At 38.6% G+C, this 23272-nt stretch overlaps 1 protein-coding gene across 2 annotated transcripts in view; it reads right to left on the bottom strand.

Moving 5' to 3' along the window:
* Positions 1-23272, bottom strand: part of grik4 (glutamate receptor, ionotropic, kainate 4) — a 296763-nt gene that overhangs the window by 37650 nt on the left and 235841 nt on the right. For both annotated transcript variants that reach the window (XM_088427398.1, XM_088427399.1), the window contains 2 exons: positions 23040-23144; positions 128-235 (listed from right to left, as the gene is read on the bottom strand). In XM_088427398.1, coding sequence (XP_088283524.1) covers positions 128-235; positions 23040-23144 — 213 coding nt within the window. The remainder of the gene's footprint in view (positions 1-127; positions 236-23039; positions 23145-23272) is intronic.

The raw sequence follows: 23272 nt of genomic DNA, 5'->3' as shown, positions 1-23272 counted from the left end.
GCCATTTCTTCTTTGCATCCCATAAGGATGAAGTTTGATCAATGAAATGCAACTTAAATTTCTGTGCGCCCGCAGAATGTCATGGCGCTAACGCATTACCATGACGTGTGCACAGCATGCCACTTACGAGTATTGTAGTGATGGTCAGAGTCGTGTTGAAGAGGGTGTCCGTTACGTTGATTGATGGGAGCTTCTTCTCCATAGACAGTCCATCTTCAGAGTGCCACAAGCCAATCTGCGCACGCACAATAAACACACAATCCGTCATTATGTCCAGAAGCTGGAAAGGCCAATCGAATCATTTGCCTCCATTCTCTCAAAAGGAGGAACAATATGACCTTCACAATATGGCGCAGGATACACAAACCATGACAGGCTTAACATAATTGTGTGAGAGAGGACAATTACCTCATTCAATGCCTGTCATATTTTGACTTTTTTTTTTTTTATAGGATTCCAGACAAGAGATAGCCAAAGGAGGTTCCAAAAATGGCTGGTACTAAATAACTAAAGTAAATGGATATATAATTGGGTAGTAAATGTAATTACTGTAGGGAAGTATGTAATAAAACGATGGATTACTTTATGTATTTGAGTACAGGTAATTGATTACTTCGGGTACTCAATAACTAAAGTATTTGGATGTACCTATGTATTTATAATTTTGAGTTTGGCTAAAGGTTAGTAAATGACTCAAACACTAGAACAATCAAATTACTGTAGGTACTAAAATACTGAAGCAATCAATCTTTCAGTATGACAGTACAAGTACCGGTAATCAATTGCTTTGAGTGTTGAAGATACTAAAATACTACTCAAATGCTAAGAAACTGGCTTAGTATCCAAACTTATCAATTACTACATGCTGTAGTACCTAAAGTAATTGATTAATTGACTTTAATAACATAATAAGTACTATATATATATATATATATATATATATATATATATATATATATATACACACAGTGTATGGAATTGTATATTGGATTGAATGACCTGGATTGAAGAGACTTTTAGTGTGACTGGAAAAGCAATGAAAACGTCATTATTTGTGATTCCTAGAGGATGAAACTAACACAAGGCATGTGTTCAATCTGCAGTGGCATAATGCATTCATTAAACCAATTACCAGCATTTGCTGTAGCAGAGAGACTCATTCTCATTTTTATTAGTGTGAATTTGCTACTCTGCATGACAAGGAAACTTTTCCTAACCCTCCAAACCAAGAAAGTAATGATGACGATAAACTGTTTGGAAAATGTCAAGCAGAAACTTAGAATATTCCTAAATGAATGCTCAGCCGTTCACAACCATTGAGGGCCACTAAGATCAACAAGTAGGTAAAGTATCCTGTGTATGAATGAAATAATTCAACTTTTTCTTGTTTAGATTAGTTTTAGTTCAAGAATCTAAAAGCTTCTAGCGGCCAATTGTTGATGCTGCCAGTGCAAAGCAAGCCGCCCTGAAAATTAAACAAATAAGGTTTCAAGATCAATCAAGATTATTTGTATTCCCAAATAGACAAAAAGATCTCAAATGGCTTCATGGGCGACCAAATGATATATTAACAACGATCAAAAACCCCATGAAAAGTTCCAGGACCAAAACTACGCCTGGCTGAGAACAACATGACCGTGCTTTGACAACCTGCTAATTCACTCGAGCAGGATCTATGTGATTTTTTTTATTCATCTTTTACAAGCTCAAGTTATCAGTGGCCCCTCTTTGAATTTCTATGTATTTCAATGAAGGATCATTCTGATAAAACAGTAGCTGATCCATTAGGACTTTGCCAGAGGGTCACAGTTCACACCCATTGTGGAACAAGTGTAAAAAATGGCAACTTGAAATGATGTTGTTCTGCTTCCTGGCTAGTGTCGAAGTTCGCCTTTCACTCATTTCTGCATGTCTGTAATCTGGTTGGCTGTGTGGTGTGCAACACAGAGGTGCAGCAGAGAGTGAGTTTTAATTTCCCCTTGAGGAATCATAATGAGGATGATAAATTATAATAAAAGAAAAATGGCAGCATCAAACTAAAATCCTCATGAGTCCGCAGGTTGTTTTTTTTGTATCACTGTCAAACCATGTAAAACACATCTGATGGTATCAGTTTAACATTCTGCAAGTTGTATTTGTAAGATAAATTCAGTGAATGGATTGCTGTGATTATAGCTCTCACATAAGCCTTTTCCATTCCTATTCATTTTTATCTATCTCAGCAATTTATTCCAACACTTATCGTATTTTCCGCACTATAAGGAGCACCGGATTATAATGCGCACCCTCACTTAATGACATATTTTAAAACCTTTTCCATATATAAGGCGCACGGGTTTATAAGGCGCACTCTCAATCAATGACACATTTTAAAATGTTTTCAATAACAATATAGTAATACTCAAAGTAATAACAATAATAACTCAAATAATAACTCTAAATTCTCAATAGCATAATAATGCAATGTCAATATGACCAACCTTGTTCAACTGTAAACACACAAAAGAAACAGGTCAAGCTTACTTACTCAGTTCATTCCCCATCTGCGAATCCCAATCTCAAAATCGATCCATATATAAGGCACACCTGATTATAAGGCGCACCATCTGCTTTTTAAATAAAAAATAAGGCTTTTAAGTGTGCCTTATAGGGCAGACTTTTCTCAGTTCTTGCAATCATTCATGCAATACACCCACCCATATTATATATATATATATATATATATATATATATATATATATATATATATATATATATATATATTGTTACAGGGGGTGTGCTCACTGTTGCAGAGACTCGGGGAGAGTTCGGACTGCTGTTTCCACGCTCTGGTGCACTCTATGCTGTGTGTTGTAAATAAAAATAAAGTTGTCTGCAAAAAAGACACAAGCTTGTTCAGCCTCCAAACTGTGGTTATGAGATCACAGGGCATGGAGAAAAGACGTAAGCAAGGCTTTATTGAACAGATTTCATACACTTGATATACGTAAACTGTCCATCGGGGGGCAAATCCTACTTAGTAGAGTACAAAGCAATGCCCTTTTACCAAAGAATATGACAAGCCATCCTACTGCTTCTTTCCAAAAGTTTGATCATTTAAATTCTTTGACCTTGAAGCATTTAAAACACTCCTGTAATTTTTGAGCTGATTCAATCTTCCCAAACACTAGATGAGATCAAAAGACAACCCCTTAACCTCCGAAGAATAGAAAATGACAACACAGGAGGGTCAACAACTTTAATTTCCGTGGCTTGTCAAATGTTCCGAAAACATCAGATAACATGCAAAAAACTTTTTATTGTTACTTTTTATTTGAGTGCTATTTTAATACTCGTTTGGTTTTCAAAGAATCCACCCGCACCAGCACAGAATGTGACCAAAGAGCATACAAACTAGAAAAAGGACAAACTTTCATTAAATATTCATAGAGAGCTTGGTGACAAAATGTGCTTCTCATTGAAATACATTACGGTGCCAATTCACGAGAACTTTTCTAATCATGTACGTTCAAAGTCAGTGATCCAACACATCAAGAAAATTTCTGGTTTAGAAATAGTTTGATATTACGCCATTTATCACAGTATCAGCCTCGCTTCCGTTATGAATGTTGTAGGAAGAGCAAATGATTGCTTTCTAATTCAGCCTTGATGCATTGTCGGATTCAATGTGTTCACCCGATGGAATTCAAATGAGCTTCTGGAAATCATGCTTTGGGAATATGTTTGTTTGCATCAGTCCGGAGTGGAGAATAGAATCAACTACAATAAACAGAGTAGCTTGAGCATGGTTAACATTAAGTGGCAATATTCATGAGATTCGGCTACATTCATGTTGATCAGATAGTTTGTACAATAGGAACGTGGTTTCATCATATTGGTAAATTATGATACGAAAAAGAAAAAAGATTTGTGAAAACATTAACATTTTGGTCTATTGAACGGGAGCATAGCTACCCAAATGATTGAGTAAACAACACATTTAAGAGAGCGCCCTGCTAAATTCAACAGTTATAAATAAAATATTGGTGAATTAAAAAAGTTAAGAATAGATAAGGGGGATGGCAAAAATGGAGGGAAAAACAATAGTCTTGAGTTTCAGGACACAAGACAAATGACCGGCATGGTGAAGAACACAAATGGAGGAAAATGAAAGATAAAAAGAAGTCCTGAGCTTTAGGACACAAGACAAATGACTGGGGACATGGTGAAGAAGGCACATTTAGCCAAACCCATTGATATGTATTGTGAAATGTAAGCATTTATGACAAAAGTTATCTTAAAATACTACTACTACTACTAATAATATATAATAGCTTGTGAGATCTCTTCCCATCCCTAATAGCATGTTAGGTCTTCATTCAAATATTACAAAGATGGACTCAAGGGCACAACACCAGTCTAAAATCCAAATTAAAGATTTATGCTCACAAGAAGCTCAATTAAGCCAAAAGAATATAATAAAAACACAGGAAGTACGGTAAAAACCTGGAACTCTGGATCTCCTCATTTATCCAAAGGACAGCGGGCCCCCATTTCTAGATGGGATGACACTGAAACTTGTTGGACAAAAATAGCACCACTAATATGTTGAATTTCTTTAAAGCTTGCAGTAGTTGCAGTAGTAGTTGCAGTAGTGTTTCCGGAATCTGCCGCCAGGCAATGCTGGTTGGTGATGGAAATGAAGACCTCTTGGACTCAGGCGTCTTGGTTGGAAAAAAAATGTATTCTTTAGTTTTACTGTATACTGCTGATGAGCCCTCATCCGGTCAAGATAGCGAGTCGCCCACATGGCTTTTTGTTCTTGCTTTTTAAACCCCTCTATCTCCTCATTTGCTACTCAAATTACATGTTCTGTGGCGAATACGCATTGGTCAAGAGGTCAGATGGTCAGGGGTCCAGCAACCCCCTGCCCCCAAGGCAAGCCCAAAACAAATGTCTCTGTTATCTGATTTTGAAGTTACACAAACTACTACAATGAGACTTTAGCAAAAATACTAAAGAAACTAATAAAAGTAAATAAACATCCCAAAGCACACCTCAACCCAAATGAATCTTTGTTCCTCTTTCTGCGTTGGATATAGACAACATCTACCCAACCTTTAGAATGTTATGTGGTAAGACCCACAGAAGCTCGGGACCTGCTAACGCGATGTTAAAGCAATCGGCATACACGATGCCTTGTCCGAACATGTGGAGGTGGCTTGGCTGATCTCAGAGGGAGTCTGCAAAGGTCTGAGCGTGGGGGTGTGACTGAGATGATAGTGTAGGATGTCACGGTGACTCGTACAGGGACGGGGAGAAGATGAAGGAGCTTTGAGCAGGAAGAAGAGGCGAGGCATATATGATACAAGGGAAGGAAATGGCCCTTAGGTGGCCCCGCCGTCAACTCTCTTTGGGCCGGTCGGGGGGGGAAGCCGAGCGGTGCCGTCAGTGAGTCAGTGCGACTCGCAGGAAAGAAAAATGTGTGCGTCAGCTTGGGTAAGCAGGAACGTACGCTCGGGAGCAAATACGTGCCACGGTTGTCATATATCCTTTGTAAAACTTCACAGTGTTTACTTTCACGCTTAGTGTTTGGGTTGATGAGCTGCCAGCGACATTTAAGATATATACTAAGAACTTCTGACGTGAAATGATTGACACCAGTTGCTGTGTAAAAGGCTTCAGGTGAGTGCATAACTTAAAGTTAGTGTGTCTTTTCTAATTTTGAAATAAATGAAACTATACTTATCTACTAGAACTGAAAAATGGATTCGTGATTCAAATTGAGTAGCGAATTGACAGCTAGATACAAATATTGAATCATTATTTTGACATTTGCGTCAGAATGTGTCATTGCATATTGGCATCAGAAATTACTTTTAAATGGCACGTGATTCATAAGTGTGCAAAGCACATGCGCGAAAACTACTAATGCTGTTCATTCAAATAAACACCAAGAAATTGTTTTTGGAATATTTGAATAGCTAATGCCCCACTGTTGGCTGGATAAACCCATACTAACAATAACAAAAAAAAAATTGCAGAGCTGAACGTCGATTGAGAAACAAACCAGCTTAACTTGAGCTAAAATGAGACTTGTACTAACGTAGATGGATATAAAGTGGCAAAAACATCATAAAAATCACAGTACAAACCAGTGATGAACCAGTTTCTCTTCACTCTTTAACGCTTGTCTGTTTCTGCATGCTCCAGGGTCCATTCTCAGTTAGTTTTACAAAAGGAAAAAAAAAAAAAAAAAAAAAAAACATTTGTTCTGCCGTTCGCAAGGCTACGGCACCAGAGGTTAAAGTTTTCTTTCGAAACAAAGTTAAACACAAATATTAGTGACACATTTACTATGATTAAGAAGGTATAGTGTATAAACACCTATTAAAAAAAAACATTTGACGATCCAAAATACATATGCAAATAAGTTGAGATTTATTTAATTATTGTATTTTCCGCACTATAAGGCGCACCGGATTATAAGGCGCACCCTCAATTAATGACATAATTTAAAACTTTTTCAATCACAATATAGTAATACTCAAAGTAATAACAATAACTCAAATAATAACTCTAATCTCTCAATAGCATAATAACTCAGTCAATATGACCAACCTTGTTCAACTGTAAACACACAAAATCTCAGTATTGATCCATATATAAGGCACACCTGATTATAAGGCGCACCATCAAATTTTTAAAAATTTAAGGCTTTAAGGAGCTCCTTATAGTGTGGAAAATATGGTATATTATACTTATATCGAAAGCACCACCAATTTTTTTAGACTTTTCATGCACAACCTCAGGTCACAAAACACATTTTTAATTGGCTTTAAGTCTGGGCTTTAGTAGTACATTTTTAGTTTTTTAGTTACACTTATTGTTAAGCTCCAGTTTTGTAGCAGTCATTTGAAAAATATTTATATCCATCCAGCCATCTCAAGGACAACATATCTGTCTTCAAACAGCCCAACATGTCTTTTTGGAATGTGGGAGGAATCTCCTCTTGACTGCATCCTTTTGTCTATGAGGCAGAGGCGCTAACCACATGCGACACCTTCAACACATTTAACATTCCGGCCACAATTCCAGAGGTAATTTGGTGCGAAAAAACAACACAGCAACCGCTGCTCAAAAAGCCCTACCAACATAATTTAATTAGAGCGAAATAACCCAGCACAGAGCAGACTGTGTGAATCTAAATAAGTCAAGTAGGCTCAAATTTTCACATCTGCACTGTTCTTAATTGGGTCCTCACACTGCAATTACAATAAAAAGCAATCGTGCAAAAATACACTTTAGAGTGCCGATGGCAGGAGCGCTGCACATTATGAACGTTGCGGAGAAACAAGGAGCCAAGATGAAGAATCGGGTATCATAAAACAGGCTAAGGAGCGAAAAGACTTAGGGAGAAATACGCCCGCGAATGGAAAGAAAATCAATGCGGAAGTATGAGCACCAGCCGGCTGGGGACACAGGGGTGGGGGCTGAGACGCAAAGGAGAGTCAACTGGGAGACGGGACAAGACAGACAGGCTAAAAAGGAGTTTATGCAAGTGTGAAATGAAAAGGAAGAGCAAGCGAGTACAACAACAAGTGGGATGAGACACCCTAACGGGGAATACCTCCGGTTCCTTCTATAATGTGGAATTAGAGCCGGAGCCGGAGATTAAGGTGGCGGCTCACTCAGGCGTCATGATTGGCTGATTCGGCTGTCAGAAAAACGGCACCTTCAACAGGAGAAGGTTGACAGACGCATCCATCACGAAGGCGGGCGGCAATGGGAAGTGTTACAAAGTATAATGTCATACAGCCCGCTTAAAGCCACACTAAAGCACTCAGGTGACACGGTGCTGCAAATGAGTCTCAGTCAAAATGTGTTTCTGTGTTCCTAGTTTGTGTGTGTGGGGGCCAGTGTTGAGAAATTTTCTTCCACAAAGCAAAAAGGTGAAATTGATTGTCCATGAAAACTGAATTTAATCATATTTTAAAGCAAAAAAACAATGTCACGGTATCACTTGCCATGCAGCTGCTGCGATTTTTTAGTTGATCTTATCATGTAATCATAGATTGAAAAACAGCATCTTAAGCTCGGCAAGTCGGGACATCAAGACAGCCTTTCAAGATGTCATGACAAGCCTATGTTATATTTCTGAGCCAAATTTCAGAGTCGCTCTTGCAAGTCTAGTCCTATGAGTTTAGTTTCCGAGTCTAATTTGTGGTTACATTGGATATTTGTGTCTAAAACATTTGCTCTCTTTTTCCACTTCTGTGTTCTGTCTGTTCCAAAGTCCAAATCCTCCTTTTTCAAGAGATTTGGCATCTGAATGAAAAACACACTGTTTTAATTCCCAAGTTAGGATCACCCATACAAAACAGCAGATGTACAACTTTGAAAGTATAATATTTGAAGGGGAAGTGAGGACAATTTTTCTTTACCCTCACATGTTCTTTGGAACCCCACTGGTCTAAGCACCACACTCTGATTAATATTGTATTGCAGTATTGCGGAAAAGCAACAAAATCAACCTGTTTTTATTTATCTCAGAGGGCGGCCATTTTGCTACTTATTGTCGACTGAAAACGATAACACATTGCCTAAGGCCTTGGGTAATAACTAATCATTGATCTTCTTGGGAAAATGACATGACCAAACTCAGAAAATGGGTGAGCTGTGATTGTTCATTGCCTAAAAAAAATGTATGTTTTTTTGTTCAGGTGCAAGCGGCAAAATAGTTGCCTTTTGAGATGGATAAAAATAAGTGGATGTTGCTACTTAAATTATATTCCGCAAACTTGATATGAATCAGAATGCCCTGTTGTGACATGTACCCCCAACACAAATTATTGTAAAGACATTTTTTTTTACTTTGTTTCTCCTTCTTTGCACTTTTTTCAGTTCACGACTGTGCATTAGATGTAACACTCACATTTTGATGACAAATACTGAGTGTAACTGTCACATGAGGAGTCAAATTTTAACCCAGAAGATTGCAGGACGACATGACCTTACATGAAGGTGTAAACGTAGTCTTAATACAAAAAAATACAATGTAGCCGTAACTCGGAAAACTAGACATGGGAGTAAGCCAGGAAAAGCTTGACATGTCAGCTTGAGAGCTTGACTTGACATTCTTACGTCTTACTGAGAACCTATAGCTTAACATTAATCCTATTTATATATATATGAATCAACAAAGCAAACTGATCCCCTAGCAACTGCATGGCAACTGATATATTCAGGAAAAAGTCACAATAGTAAATACAAAACCCTATATGACAAAAGTGATATCTACATAAAATTGATGAACGTAGAAAAATAAATGACATACATAGCAACATTACTCTCATGATAACTTGGAATTTGCTGAGAATTTCTAACTAAAGTGATGTCATGCCTTGAATTAATATCAGCCTTCTAATCCTCTTTCTCTGCTTGAATTGGTTAAACAGATGGCAAAAGCCTTACCAGCAGCTACAAGCTTTTAGCGAAACATCTTAAAAAAGATCTGCTGAACAAGGTTTCAGAACTCTGAGATAATGTATTTCTGCAAAAGATGTAGCCATTTTTACATAACAATGGTATTAAAGAAAACATATCTATAGTATATGCATGCATCTTTGAGGAATTTCACAATAAACCGATATTGTCTTTGGCAGCGTGGACAGCATTAGAAACTCCACAGAGAGTACACCCACTCCAAAACCTCAAACTGGTAACACAGCAGGCATAACAAGTACAAAAAAATGCCCCGCAGTTGTGTGTATGTGTGTGTCCATAACATGTTTTCTCCACGAACCGGCAGGTTTGAGTGAAGCTCTCCCTATGTGACTCATCAAGGGGCAGCATGAGAAGAATCGGGGCGATGCTGCAAGATTTCACAGGTGGTGATGTGGGTGTTTGACACTGACACACAGTGAAGACGATTGGCCCGAGAAAGAATGCGGCGACTTTGAGGAGAATGCCGCATTTTTTGGCAATTACTTCCAGCTGCGGCAACAACTCTGCGCGCTACTTCACACATGACATTTGCAGAGTTGCGGTGATTCAGCTTGCAAACACTCATTATGTGGTATTAAGGTGATGGGGATGGCTTGCTAGAAATTGAAGCGTCAGTCTGACTGGCAGGCCACAGCTTCATGTTCTCGGCATCTTGTGTTGGTACCAAAGCAAACAATAGATAGCCTGACATCCTCACTTCCTGACACCAGCAGCTGTTCAAATATCACCATGTGCATTGGCAGTGGTAGTGAAAACAAACAGGAGGAGAGGAGGACCTTTTTTCTGATGGCGTCAATCCCGGGGTTTAGTAATCTTCACATGATAAGTTCAAGCGCGAAAGCCGTCGAGCTTCCAGACAAAAATCGAGACCAGCCGACTCGCAGGATATCAGGAGCTATTTGGCGTGTCAGATAGTGATGATGACTTTTAGATGAATTCAAATCCAGCTATGTCAAAAATTAAAATGAATTCAGAGCTATACCAATAAACTTAATTTATCCTATTTCCATGATTTGTCCAAATGCTTTTCTTTTAGTTGTCTCATACGATGAAAGGACATCTGATTTCTTTGACTTTTGAATTAGTTTGATCACAGTAAGTGTATAATTTTGCCGCGTATTTGCTTAAATTCTTAGAATTCCCTGAATAAAGGAAATGTCAGCCTTAACTGGAAACTATACATACATATATATATATATATATATATATATATATATATATATATATATATATATATATATACACACTTTTTTCTCTAGCAATAAAAACTGCGACATTAATCAGGGCAAGCATTATAAAATAGATATAATACATATTCATCATATCTTTGATCTTCAGAAGTCATAACTTACTGATCATTTTCTTTTGGGAATTAGGACAAGAAATAACAAAAACGCATACTAATATTAGGTTAGTATGGTTAGGTTTTTTTTTTTATCCAAATTTGTTTTTGGAGCTTCCCGTCTCCTTGCTGCTAAAGTGTATAAACTCAGAAGCTCTCACCGTTAGCAAAAATGGTATATGCTTTTGCAAATGGAAATGTGTCAATAGCAAGTAGAGTCATGCTAAGGTGAGAAGATCTCACGCAGCGGTCGAGGGGGAGAAAATGCAAAATGAAACTCCGGTTATTTTGTAGCTGAGAATAGTCTTCATTTTAAGGATGAGCAAATGCATATTGCAAAAAATGGGCATTGGATGCATACGCATGGCATTTTTTGAAGGGGTAGATGACGCAAAAGCATGCACACAAGCCTCACCCGGGCCTTGAAATCCTTTAAGACTGAACAACAACTCAACATAACGCTTTTGATCTATTCCCTATCTGCAGCCCGCAAAGTGTACAACGAGGAAAACAAAAGAGGATGGGGGACTGACGTTTGTCTCACAGAGACCAAACAAAGCACAACAAAGTATATGCCAGTGTTTGCGTGTATGCATATGCGTGTGTGCGTATCTGACGTCTTCATTTCGGATGCAGATGCAAATTCAGCATAGAGAAGATGAGAAAGTTGATCACACAGCCTGATTTATTTCTGTTTGTATTTGATCTCATTTAATTATTTGTTTCATTTCTGAACGTAGTATTAAATTTCGCACACCTCTACAATGTGTGTTTGTCAAATTCTATTCTATTTGGTGCGGTCACATTATGACACGTTTTTGTCAATAAATCTTCCAGATGCAAAATACAGAGAAGTACTGAAAAAAGTAACATGAAAAAAGATGACAAGTGATTGATCAATCAAATGACTTCGTTGCAGTGCATTATGATCAACACCCATTTGATGCACATTGACATATGCTCTCTTCGATCAACTATGAGCATCGATCATAAAGCCATCATGTCGTGCTAGACATTGTAATTCCAATGTAACCCGCAATACATTCAATTACTTTCGCGTGATTACACATCTGCATTTGAGGAAATGAAAATGAGAGAAACTGAACTTTTAGCAAGGGAATAGATGAGCTATGATACATGAGGTATGTAACTGTATATTTGACATGGCACAAACCATCAACTCATGCAGCCCCGCTCAAAAAAAAAAATCCCAGTTTATGGTTTTCCAATAATACCAAACAATATTTATAGTTCCTCTCAAAATATACACACACTGTGGTGGGTTTAGGTAACTAGAGGACTAGAGGTGCAACAATTAATCAATGACCCAACAACTAGCCAGAAATGTTGAGCAGTGTTGCACTGCAGAGTAGTGCCATGGTAAAAATAAATAAATACATTCTTCAGGTTTCAAAATGAGGGAAAAAAGTTTTCATCCGAATTTAAAGTCATCATTTACCAAATGAATTGATGAAGAACTGTGATGCTCGGCTAATTGCTTAGGAACCTAAAATTCTCCAAATGCTCAGAATTTAAGCTTCTCATTGGGAAATATCCCGAGATTTCTCAAGGCCTTTTTGAAACCAGATCAGCGGCAACCAGGAAGTTCAACAAACTATGGTCAATTTTCCGCACTGATCGAATGGACCATTGTGTTTTAGCCCATCAAAACAATCTAATAAAATATAAAAAAGAATCAAATATGAAACATACCAAAGAACAATTTCTTTTCCTTATTGAGTTAACATTTAAGTGCCAAATGTTCAGTTACATTTCTCTATTCATGACAGTCACATTAGTTATGGCCAGGGGCAAAATATGTCATTAATTCCCTCCCCATTGCCTCTTTCCTACGACTCTCATAAAAAACTAATCAGATGATTCATAATTAGCTCCATTTTCTGGTTGATTTACACATATTTATGTCCAAGAGCAGATCATATAACTGATAGTGTATTTTAGTTCACCATCTGGAGAGGCTTTCCATGCAATGACACTGCCACTGTTGCATGAATCGAAAGCACACAAGGAAACCATAGAAATCATGTTTTTTTCGAGGAGGTCAAATGACTCAGGTCTTGTTAAGATGTGTCTGTTGGAGCCTGAGGCGCAAAAAAAACCCCAACAAAATCACATCCAAGTGTGTGACGCGTCGAGCTACACTGCTCCCGAATGATGATGTCCTTCACGCGGGAAAAGGATGGTTGCAGTATGGGATGTGTCAGCTTCTCAGGCTCTCACATTCCACCTTATCCCGGCTCTAAGTGTCCTGACTCTCTGTCATTCCAACTCCACGCACAGTTGCAGCAGCGACGCAGAACAGAAACCATTTGCATTGGTGGCGGAGAAGCCCCGCTACTGTAATAGCACTCTGAAAGGCAGCGTATAGGATTTAAAAAAAAAAAAAAAAAAAAAGTAGATTGCCATAATAAAAGTAGAAGCAGCGATGACAGGAAATAAATAAATCCACAGTTCGAAAAAAAAAAAAACATTTGCCCTTTAAACTGGAGCAGGTCCTGTGTAAATAACACAGCTCAAATCATCTCATGAAAATTGGTGTGGTGCAGGAAACGTATGCGCGTGTCAATCAAGTATGACACTATAAACGGGGCTTAACTCACTTCAACTTTACACAAGGACACCAGGATGAAGTATAATGCATGAAAAAAAGAGCAAGTCGACCGTAATTGTTGTGCTCATAATTCCAGATAGGGGAGACACTGACAAGAATGAATGATTTAACAGTTCATTGGTAGTCCATTGAGACAATCACCAAACGAAAATGAGAACATGGAGGAATAAAACGGAGAGGACTCCATTAGTAAGATAAAAAAATCAATACAATTTAAGAAAGTATGTGACAGATGATTGGTGATGTGCCTGCGGGAAAAAAAAAGACAAATGAGGCAAAGAAGCCAACGATGACGTATGCGGATTCAGTTCTTTTTATTTAGGTAATTCACTTTGAATTGTGCTGCAAATTGGGACACTTGCTTTCTATTTCAGTCAATCCGCTGGGAGTAGCTTGTTCATTCACCTTGGGAGGGATTTCTATTATCTGGTGAATGGAGAACAAAATCCATTGAAAGGCGTCTTACAGTTTTAGACCAAAAAATAAAAAAAGTCCTGAAAATTGAATGGATTTGGCATGAATCAGAAAACAATGACAAATAGCAGTAAAGCTTCCAAGAAAACAACATAACCTGAAAAATTGTAATTCCCCTTGACTTTATGGAGATGGCGGCTCTCATGCGAGCTCAGAAATACATCGATGAAACAAATCAATACGGCATAGCCGCATCAGCTTTGTAAATCATGTGACATCACAGGCCACCAAAATGAAACAAGACGTGGTGCCAAATATGGGAAAGGATCCAATATTATCTCTTCTGGCATGTTGCTGCTTACAAGAATTACGGCTGCTTTGTGCTTATCTCATTTTAGTTCAGATTTTAAACTGACTGAGATTATAAAGCAAAAAACTGCAGTGTGTCAAGCTCCGCCCATTTGGTTGGAGTTGCTACCCCAGATGAAGTGTAAAATGAGCATTTTTTTTTTTTTGTGCTAATAACATGGTATACATCTAGAAAGCAGAAGCAAAGTGAGGAATGCAGCTGAACAATTCTCTTCGGGTAATTTTCATCACATTAAAAAAAAATATATAGCCTATATTAAAGTTAAAAAACCAAGAGCCAAATGAAAATTTTAAGGACACATCACTACACAAGCAAAGAAGACCCGCGTTCGATAAAATTATCTTACTAACTCGAAAACCATAACCACAAAAAAGAAGAAGAAAAATGACTAAGACATTTTTTGGTGTGATGGAAGACCAACTTGTTGCAAGTTGAGTATGAAGATGTGAGAATTTCTATGGCTTAACTTGCGAACATAACATGACCAAAGATAAAATACAGGTGAGCCGTGATTGGTTGTTACCTGAGCCCTGAGTAACTTGATGTCATTTTCAGTCGACAGCAAATGGCAAATTGGACCTGAGATGGATGATAACGGATGTCTTTTTGTTGTTGGTTTATTTGTATTTATTATTATCATTTTTTTTTTTTGCTTAATTCATATTCCACAGTGAAATTCTTCATCACAAAGCAGTGTTTAGACTATTGGGGGCACACAGAAAATATTATTGTCAAGAAAATGTTTGGGTTGACTTTCCCTTTAACTAAAAATAAAGGACAGTCTGAGCATAATCAACTTGTGTATTTTTTTTTGGTCATGTTCTCATGAACTCAACGAGTGTTTGGAACATTAAAATAATGCATGGGTGGCATTTTCTTGATTTATAAGGTTTCAACTGAATAAAATGAACTGGATTAAGTTCCAATGGACCTGCAGTGCAGTCTCCAGACTTAAAAATATGGATTTCATGTGCGGCTTCTATCCCATTCCTCCTCCTCTGTTTTACCCAACAGGCCTTAAAGTAATTGTATTGCAAAACTTCATTAGTGATTGTTTTCCCTGCAGGGGCTGGCTAAGTCTTTTCACAGCCAGGCAGGCTCCTGCAATGCAAACGTGCGAAGTCCAACACGCTATTAGCGACAGCCTGCACTTCCCACATTGCAGTAATTACTCATTTTATTGCGTTCACTGTTTAAAAAGCAGGCTGTTGTCATTGCGTTGTCATTGCGTTCCATGCAAACCAAGCGGGCCAATCTTGAGGGGCCACAGGCTGCAGAGGCTGTGTGTTGTGCTGTGCGTTTGTTTTGGAGGCGCCTCTGCTCAAAATGCATACATAGCGGCATTTGCTTGTGCGCGTGGCCGCGAGGCGATACCCATGCCTTAGTGCTGATGTACACACATCACAACGGGCAAACAGAAACTGCCAACTCATGTCAGATTGATCAGTCTGCAGCCGCGCACTTGCCACGGCCCGGCGCGCTTCTTTGATGCAATCCAGCAAACACATAATGTGGCCATCTATTCCAGCAACAACCTCGGATGTTACTAGAGAGGCGAAGGGCACGCTTGAGTGATATTAGCCATTTATATATCAGCATTGATGCCACTTTACAGCCTCGTCCTGCTGTCCATGCCATCTGGAGAATAAGAAAACGTCAATGCACACGCAAGCTACAAGCAAGCTATTTTAAATAACTCATTAGGCTGTCTTGTAATTGGACATAAACAAACTAATATCATTAGTCATTCCCATAATGTGGAACACAATACTGCTGCATTTGGTATCATAGTATTATCCCTGTCATCAATAGTTAAAATGATTGAACAACTATTATGTGCTTGATGTTAATTGAATATTTCAAATTATTCTTGTCATGTGTAGAAGACACATTTGGACCCAAATACTGACAGGACAAAAACTCAATGTAACCACAACACTTTAAAAGCAGACTCGGAAACTAGACTTGGAAACTAGACTCAGAATCAAGAATCAGAAAGAAACTTGAAAAACATCTTGACATGACAGATTATGAGCTCTACTTGGCATTCTGAAAATCTGCTGAGATCCTAGAGCTTAAATAGTCACGCATCAATCCTATTTAACAAAATAAAGCAAATTGAAAGAATCACAGCAACTGCATGGCAACTAGGGCTGGGGAAAAAAGTCGACTTTAAAAACAGGTTGATTGAAAATACCTGCCTCGAAGGTCTGCTGGAGCCGCATTTGCACCACCATATTCAACACAGACCTTCCTTGCAGACATATGCATTGTTGCAATAGTGGCTGGTTCTCAGAGAAACAGGTTTGGGACCGTTTCCACTTTGAAAAAGTGACAAAAATCAAGTAATGTCCAATTATTGTGAAAAAGGCATACCATAGCAGTATTTAAAAAAAACAACAACATGTATGCAAAGAAAATCTTAGCAAAGAGAGCTTTCCAAAATACAGGAAACAACTTCCTAAAAAGCAATATATTATTCGAGAATATAAACTGTCACAAAACAGAATCTATAGCAGCCTGGTTTAATGTATTCAAATTTGAACCAGTATGGAAAGTCCTGCACAGAATGCACCCAGTTTGATCGTCAAGAAGAAGAACAGGAAGTTATAGACCTCATAGTAGCTAACAGGAAGCTCTGTTCAAGCTTTCTCATGGAATATTGTTGAAACATAATCTGTAAGACTGTTTAAGGACATTATTTTATCACAACAAAAAATTGAAGACTTGATAAAAATGACGAAAGGTGAAAAATACATGACCCTTGTGCCAAAGGTGACAAACCACATATCAGCTATTTCCACACCACAACAACGAGGCGTTCTAAAGTGAAGATGCTAGCACAAAAACGCTCTCCACACGATAACGACTGTGTCACACATTTCCCCTCGCTCTTCTACCTGCAGGCGCTTCTGATAACTAGGCAGTCTAAAGCATCCACACCAGTGGGCTATCATAGCTTGCATAGCTAAGTCGCTAACATCATTCGCGTCAATTTCGAACATTCACTTTACAGGGTCTTTAACCGCTGGCTCCATTTGAATGATACTACCGAGACTTATAAAAGTCACTTAGGTAAATTAAAGTGTGGCGGATTACGGAAAAACAAAAGTTTATTTTGTAGACAAGGAAGATGATCTCACGTTATGTGAAAAAACTGTCATTAACGATGATTAATGAGCCAGTCTAGCATAATGTGGTCAAGTCCCCCAGCAGCTTCAGGGTGAGAAAATTGGGTAACGTCAGTCTTCCTGTCCTCCAATTTAAACAACACAGGGCTCACCTTTTGAATATATACCACTTTTTTTTCTCCAGTTATTCTCCCTCCACTTGATATTCACAGATTCTTGTGGATAAAGGTGCTAGAGCGTGAGAGAATGCCAGGCTGCCTTCTTACATCAGCATTGTTGGCCTAGTGGGACACCAGCACTACATGCAGCTGCTTCATTTACTTTGCCTGCCAAGATCGAACAAATCGAAACACCCGCGTAATGCCGACACATGCAACTATCACCAAAGCTGGCTTGTGAATGAAATTCATGTTTTTTTATTTTCCTCCTGGCTTTTTTACTGACACTGAACAATCAATTACAGTGAAACCTCAAAGTCTGAACACATTTCTTTCCAGGAAGCTATATGAAACGTTTTTTTTTTTTTTTCTATTTAGGAGGAAAAAAAAAAAAAACGACGGATGGAGTTTCAACAAGATGTAATCTAAGATGCCAATTGTGTCCTCCTGACTTGTTGATTTGTGTGAAAAGAAGTCCATTACAGCAGTGTCGAATATATGGCTCGTGGGCCAAAATCGTCTCTTGAAGAGGTGCAATCTGGCAGCGTGAGGATAGAACAAAACTACTTATTGACCATTTATGAAATTTGGATGTTGCTCAGGATTTGATGGAAAAATCTTGCTCTCATTTCTATCAATGTCAGATTATTTTGCATTTACACAAATAAACAGGAAATATTTTGACCTTGTGATGATATCAGTTGCAATGCGGATGCTATGGTTATATGTCTGTCACCGTTTGTCCTTTTAATGATTTATCACCTTTACCATATAGGTTCCTGGATTTACTGTTGTGACTGATTGTGATTGGTTTGTTCCTTGGCGTATCAGTTGCCAAGCAGTTGCTATGGCCCTTTAGTTTACTCAATTCTGTCATATCCTCCTGAGACAGAGGGTATTGATTTGTGTTCACTTTTGATCCCTTTTTGTCTCAGCAAGACAGCAAAGTAAATTGCATCCCATCCAAAACACATGAGACATCATTGGCCAGGATGTCCTCTTCTGAGCACATTGGGATTTAGTGGGGTAGCTCGAATAAGCCAAAAGCTGTAGAGCAAAAGCAAATGTCCATGGCAGTGGACACATATGAATAGGATGGGTCTCAGGAGGATATAGGATTGATGTATGACAATTATTAATTCATTCAGTGCCTTGGGGGAGAATTCTCGTCTTTTAAAATAGTAATAACAATAATAAGAAAATTCTGGTCAAATACATTTTTTTATGGAGATTAGCTGACACCCTTGACTAATGCTTTCCTAATATAAACAAATTGGGTACTGTAGTGATAACTGTGACCAGTGAATGGGAGTTTTTCCACACTTATAACACAGCTATTACCTACATCAATTCTGACTGAAGAATGGAAGTCCATTTTTCATATGGCAGCACCCATGTTTACATACTGTAGACATAGCACGCATTATTCTGTTGGCCTTGAAAGGTGAGCGACAATGCTAAATATACGGGCCCTCAAGAGGTTTTCTTTTCCAATAACGCTTGGCACTGAAAGAGTTAAGATCTCAATTCCCAGTGACATGCTGTCAGAAAGTCAAGCTTTCAAGTTGTCATGTCAAGCTGTCTTCCAAGTTTCCTTCCAGTTTTGAGCAGTTTTCAGGTTCCGTTGTTTTGCGAGTCCAGTTTCCAAACCCCCTTTCTGAATCAAGTTCTTGTTTCAGATGCTCGCTGTTTTTTGTGTCTAAAGACTTTATACTTTTCCATTTCCATGTCCTGTCTGAGAAAGAGGCCCCTGACTTAAAATAAGTTTGACAAGACTCACTGAACCAAAGTCTAGGAAGATCTGTAGCATGCTTGAATGACATCCGATTGAAACTGCACAACTTTGGAAGTGGTTGAGGTAAGAGGTTTAATCCCATGCTGATCCACATCTATTAATGTTTAAAGAGTACGCTATACTGTATTTAGCGTGTGTGGAAGATTTGAGTGGATTTGGCCAATAGGGTGAAGGGGGGCACCATGCCAACTTTCTTATCTCTGCCAAGGCCCTCACACCTTCCAGTTTTTGTTTGGCCCAGAGAGCCCAAAGGCATCAGTATGTGGTGCATGAGGTGTTAGTCAACAAAAACAAACAACACCCCCATGCTGGCAACCTTCCCTCCCCACATGTAACGCCCTGCCTTTCCACATGAACGAAAGAGGTTTCTACTTGAAATCATCGGATTAGACACTATGACATTCGCCTTATGTTTGACTGGACTGGTGCCAGAATAAAGAGAGGGGACGCACGAAAACACAGACAAGGTTAATAGGCGGATGAGCTGATGTCTGAATAGGTAACATTTTGGCCACACAGGCAGCGAGTCACACTTTTTCATAAGCAAAAAGTAATGCGAGTGCAAAATCAGCCAGCCCTCAATTCTCATAATAAATTCATGTCTCGCAAACCTTCCTGAGAATGACAACAGCCGCCTCATATGCTGCAGAGGACAGGCGAGAAAGTGAAATGACAGGTAATTCATAAAAACACAGGATTAAACTCATCAGATTTACATCAAGCGTCAGGATTTAAAACGAAAAGTGATATTAAGTCTTAAAAGCAGAGTAAACCCTCAGCATCGACCGGAGCACTTCAAATGCTGCTATTCATCATAATCTCTGCAGCTCATGTAAGAGGACATAAGAATCGAAGACAGCTGTAATCACTTATTATCCCATCCAAACAGCAGCGTGGAAGAGATGATGTACTTGGGCTCCGAATAAGGCGGAATTACTAAGATATTCAAATGTGCTGGACAAAGGAAACTAAGACGATTGGCTTTGGGCACAGTGTGTGTGTGCATGTGCGTGTGTGTGTGAGCACAAACAATAAGCTTAAACAAGCTCAAGTGTACAATCTGGCCATATCACGACCCAGTCATGAACATCGTATTTTTCTGTTAGATTATTTTACCTCTGCTGGTTTTAACATAAACATTGAACTTGTGGTGCCTTGACTTAAGAGTGACCTGATTTATCAAGATAGGAGCTGCTGCTTGACCTTTTTTTTTTTTTTTTAACGCTTTCGTTGCGAGCAAAATGTTAACGATTTGCATTAGCTACTTTGACAAACTTCAACTTCTCATTCCCCCTTCGCCTAAGTTGTCTCTAAACTTAAAGCAAAGAACCAAAGTTATATCAGCTCAGACCTACGGAAGTTTGCTAGCCTAATGCTAACATACAGTAGCTACAACGCAAAACAGACGCGCTACTATGTCACATATTTTTTCTTTAAAACAACACCTGTTTAGCCCATTATTGGGTGTTTTGTAGTATGCTTTAAGTACCTGCTGTAATTTTGAGAGTTTCAAAAATACTGCAAAATTTACTGAAAAATTGAAGTTTGTAGGTTTGTAATGGATTAGTTATTGTAAATAACTTTGAGAAGGTCATGGTAAAGTTCATAAATAGTGAAAAGTTAAAAATAGTTATAATAACAACACCAACAATATTACTACTACTACTACTACAACTAATAATACTAACAATAATAAAAATAATAATAATAAAGTCCCAGATATTTCACCCACTCCAGGTTAGAACTCCCATTTAAAACATGCAAAATGCCAACCAGAAATGCAATCAGAATTATTCAAATTCAAATGCCCAACCTTAAGAGGATCCAATATTAACAAAAAAAAAAAAAATACTCAACCCCCCCAAAAGATAGATGGGTTGCATCAGGAATTTGATCGTAAAAGACAAAACCAACAAACTTGTCCTGGACAAATCATGAAATTGACTCTGCAATTGGACATGCCAAAAGTCACAAGAACAACAGCTTCTAAGTATGATGTTTCATCCATTCATCTATCCATCCATCCATTTTGTCTAGCCGCTTATCTTTAGTAAGGCTGCTGGCATGCTGGTGCCTATCCCAGCTGTCTTCGAGCAGTAGGCGGGGGACATCCTGAACTGCTTGCCATCCAACAACCACTCACACTCACACCTAAGGACAAATTGGAATGCCTAATTCACCTACCTTGGGATTGTGGAAGATGACAAGAGAGAAAATATAAACAGGCACAGGGAGAAGACGCAAACTCCCCGCAGGAAAGCCAGACGTATAATTGAACACAGCAACCAGTTTTCCACGTGTCGCCCTCAGTATGATGTTTCATTCACATACATTCATAAAATATAACCTGAAGTTACCTCACTGTCATTAACTCCCATAAACCGTCGCAAGATACTTCATCTTGATACCCTTCCACCTCATCTATTTAACGCCATATAGTTATTCTAGAGCTGATTCCTATCTCCCGCCCCAGTTTTGCCTTCCATCCATTATTCCCATCCACTCTTGATTTTCAACCTCAGATTTCAGCTGCCTGTGACTGCTAGGACTGAAGCGGTGCATTTTAAGAAGGCGTTGATGGATGGGAGAGAATTGAGCAATGGCTTCTCCCAGAACTGATTCTCCCCAGCCTGTCTAAGATATTTGGTTGTTGTCTTGTTCCAAAGCGATTCTAAGAATGTTCCAATAACGTCACAAAAAGTCTTACGGCGGCTATAAAGCAAGCACTCCATGGCAGAAAGACTGGACTGGTTCAATTTTATATCTCGCCTGTATATAGGCAAATCACATCCATAAATATGACATACACGCATCTGACATGGATGCTGCTCAGGGGACCTTTGCGTTCGGTTATGATTTGCCTTACAGGAAGTATATGAGGAGGAGGCTCATTATTATACAGGACAATAAAAAGGATGTCCAAGAACTTCCTTTTGTACAACCATCAAGCACACATATATGACACTGACCTATTTTCTGCCATACATCTGGATTTTGCCGTAAATCACATTACCTGCAATTCTTTATGTTCTATTTGATAATGTTATTTAGAGCTGTCAAAAAAAACCATTTAATTGACTAAACATTCATAATTTAAGTTCTAAAACTATTCAAGTGACAGTCCTACTTGCAACATTCAATTTCTATGGTTTATAATGAATTAAAAACTGTGAAAAATTTGCTTAGTTGCTAAGTAGCTGCTTTTGTGAGGAGTTTGTCACCTTTTTGTCATTTTTTTTACGTATATCACCTTTGCCATAAGGTCCTTAATTTCCTGATGAATCAGTTGCTATGCAGTTGCTATGGTCTTTTAGTTTGCTTCATGGTCATATTGGCTTGATGTCTGACTGTGATAAAACTTTACGTTCTCAGTGATAAGCTGTCAGAACGTCCAGCTATTTTCATAGCTTCCGCCTTGGTCTCGTTTCGAGACAGACTTTTGATTGGGCACAAGTGTTTTGAGTTACAAGCTTGGTCACTATTCTAATGACTAGTCTTGAGTCAAGGCACCACCGTATAGCATGAATCGATTTGAATAGGTGTCGAAAGGGAATGCAAAGAATAGCATCGCCCTATTAGACAACTGATCCTATCTGAAGCAGATAAATGATCTACTATTTGTAGAAAACGGTAAAGGTAAACTGAAGTAGCGCTAGCATGCTACGGAGATGCACTCACATTAGTTTGATACGGCTCAGGGGGTCACTTTACCTGCCTTAGGCCATCCTTGCTGCTCTGCATGATCCGAAGAGCGTAGTTGGAGCGTTGGCCTTTGCTGTTGAATTCAATGTGGCCTGTTAGACCCTCCAGCTCTACCTGTCCAAAAAAAGACACAGCAGCACATTAAAGAATTCTCTTTTGACTCCAGCCCACTTTCTGCTCACCGGTGCTTATTACATAAATATACTGGAGGGGACTTGCTGACTTCTCTGTCTTTTATTTTC

This window comes from Hippichthys cyanospilos, chromosome 11 (assembly GCF_059441005.1).
Source record: "Hippichthys cyanospilos isolate Australia breed blue-spotted pipefish chromosome 11, RoL_Hcya_1.0, whole genome shotgun sequence".
NCBI lineage: Eukaryota > Metazoa > Chordata > Actinopteri > Syngnathiformes > Syngnathidae > Hippichthys > Hippichthys cyanospilos.
This window is presented reverse-complemented; position numbering and strand designations above follow the sequence as displayed.